Below are 2,402 nucleotides of genomic sequence, written 5' to 3' on the forward strand. Positions count from 1 at the left end.
AGCCCAGCTTGAGGGAGATTCAGATTATATTAAGAGCTGGGAACCTTCGAAGCAAGCTGGAAAGAACAGGAAAGGGAGTGAAGGGGGGGGTGCCTGGCGGGCAGAGTGAGGGAGAGCGGGACAGGAGGCCAGCCTCGAGCAGCCAAAGCCAAATGTAACTGAGGACAGGCGCTTGGTCCCCAGGCAGGACACAGCTGTTGGCCACGGCCCGCCTGACGCAGAGCTGGTGCACGTGGGCAAGACCACAGTGCCACAGGGAGCCCAGGTTCCCCACAGCCATGGGACGCGGTGCTCCCAGGGCTTATAAATAAACAGGCATGTGGGAAACGCACATTCTTTCTCCAAGAAATATTATTTATGTTTACAGCCAGTTTTTTTTTCTTCCTAAAGAAAACACTACCACGTGGGGCCCCTGCCCCTGACAGTGTCCCTGAGTGTCCCTAGCCCTGGCCCCCTCCTTCCGTTATTGCTTGGATGGGAAAGATCTGGCCCTGGGAATTGCAGAACGACACCCCACTCCTCAGCCCCTGAGGTTGTCCCTGGTGACGGAGTGGAGGGACACAGCGCTTGTCCCGTGCCCCACGCCGTGCCAGCCACCCCGACTGTGCCCATTTAAGGGAATGGAGAGTGCAGGCAGTGGGAGAGGCACTGGAACAGCCTCCCAGAGCAGAGAGCCTCTCTCCTCCGTGCAGGAGGCCCTAGAGGCCCAGTGGCTTCTTTTCAAACTTGACAGCTGGAAGGCTCAGGCTGTGGGGAAGGGGGAGAGAGCGCTTGACTCCCAGGGAGATTCCAGGCACAAGAGAACAGAACAGAATCAAAGGCGGGGGTGGAGACCCTGCCTTCTAAGCGCCCCCTCCCCCATGCAAATTTTAGGGGGCCTGGGAAGGGAAGTATGTGCGATGAGCCCCAGTGGAGGGGCAAGGGCAGCTTCGGTGTTAGGGCCCCAATCCCACTCTCCCACTTCTGTCCTGGGCACTGGCGCTCGGCCCAGGCCCTCCTCCAAGGACAGTTCGGGCTCACACGGGCTTGTGGCCCACCCCAGAGGTAGCTGCTCCTGCACCAGGAAGGGTGGATCTAGGAGATCCAAACTCCAGGAGGAGGAGGGGCTGGTGTGGCACCCTGGGCATCCAGACTCAGCCAGAGGTGGTGATTCTGGGGACAGCACCGACACGGCTCCAGGAGGAAGCCAGCATCCCCACTGTGCTGTCAGTGACTCTGTCAGACGGGACAGAGCCAGAGGGGACTAGACCGAGCCAGGACTTCTCTGTCTGAGGACTGCCCGGAGATCAGCCAGGTGGCAGGCTGCTTACCAACCAGGAGTATGTGAAGATGACGCCCAGGCCTGCCTGTCCCTACAGCTCGCCCCAAGTGGCCCCTCCACTGCCCCATGGTAGGGGTCCACCGTTCCCACAGACCTTCCCAGAGCCCCTCCTCCCAGAATGGCCCAAGTCCATCACCCAGAGCATAGGCTCAGGTGCCCAGTCCTGCAGCGGCTTCCAGGGCGGGGAGGCTGCCCCCGGGGGGCCCCAGAGCCCGGGGGCCACCGCCCCCTATGAGTAGGTCTTCTTCCTCCTCATCCTCAAAGGCCCGAGCTGGGCGCCGGGGCGGCGGCCGGGGCGTGGGCTCGTCGCGCTCGGCCATGCGCTCGACGGCGCCCTCGCCCACGAGGAAGACGGTGTCGGCGACGCGCGGGGGCCCAGTGACCGGGTTGTGGTCGTAGGAGAAGACGCGCAGGGCGCGCAGCGGGTGCAGGTCGGGGAAGCCGCCCAGGCGGTTGCGGTCCAGGTCGAGGATGTGCAGGCGGCCCATGCGCAGCAGCGCGGGCGGGAACTCCTCGAAGCGGTTCCCGTAGAGCCACAGGCCGCGCAGGCCCGTCATGCGCGGCAGCTCGGCGGGCAGCGCGCGCAGCCGGTTGTCGCCCATCTGCAGCGACTGCAGCGCCACCAGGCGCAGCAGCGGCCGCGGGAAGCGCCGCAGGAAGTTGCCCTCGATCCAGAGGCAGCGCAGGCTCTGCAGCTGCGCGAAGTCCGCGGGCAGCGCCAGCAGCCGGTTGCCGCCCAGGTAGAGGCGCGTGAGGCGCGGCAGGCGACACAGGCCGTCGGGCAGGCGCTCGAGTTTGTTGAAGTCGAGCGCCAGGATGCGCAGCTCGCGCAGCTCCTCGATCTCCTCGGGCAGCTCGCGCAGCCCGGTGCCGCTCACGTAGAGCTTCTGCAGGCGGCTCAGCGCGCACACGGCGCTGGGCAGCCGCCGCAGCCGCCTCCCGCTCAGCTCCAGCTGCTGCTCGCCGCTGCGCAGCTGCTCCTCGGCGTCCGACGGCAGCTCGTCCGGCGTGGACTCGGCGATGCCCATGGTCACGGGCCCCGGCCCGGGCCGCTGCCGCCGCCGCCGCCGCCTCCCGGCAT

At 65.9% G+C, this 2,402-nt stretch overlaps 1 protein-coding gene across 1 annotated transcript; it reads right to left on the bottom strand.

The window, feature by feature from the left end:
• Positions 1 to 1,470: 1,470 nt before the first annotated feature.
• LRRC10B (leucine rich repeat containing 10B) lies at positions 1,471 to 2,349 on the bottom strand. Its single transcript, XM_021684905.2, has one exon. The coding sequence runs from the start codon at positions 2,347 to 2,349 to the stop codon at positions 1,471 to 1,473; it is 879 nt and encodes a 292-aa protein (XP_021540580.2).
• Positions 2,350 to 2,402: the final 53 nt, after the last annotated feature.

The sequence above is a fragment of the Neomonachus schauinslandi genome, chromosome 11, assembly GCF_002201575.2.
Source record: "Neomonachus schauinslandi chromosome 11, ASM220157v2, whole genome shotgun sequence".
Classification (NCBI taxonomy): Eukaryota; Metazoa; Chordata; class Mammalia; order Carnivora; family Phocidae; genus Neomonachus; species Neomonachus schauinslandi.

What these genes read in the sequence shown, in the direction of transcription:
- LRRC10B (XM_021684905.2), bottom strand. Translation starts at nt 2,349, where the DNA reads ATGGGCATCGCCGAGTCCACGCCGGACGAGCTGCCGTCGGACGCCGAG.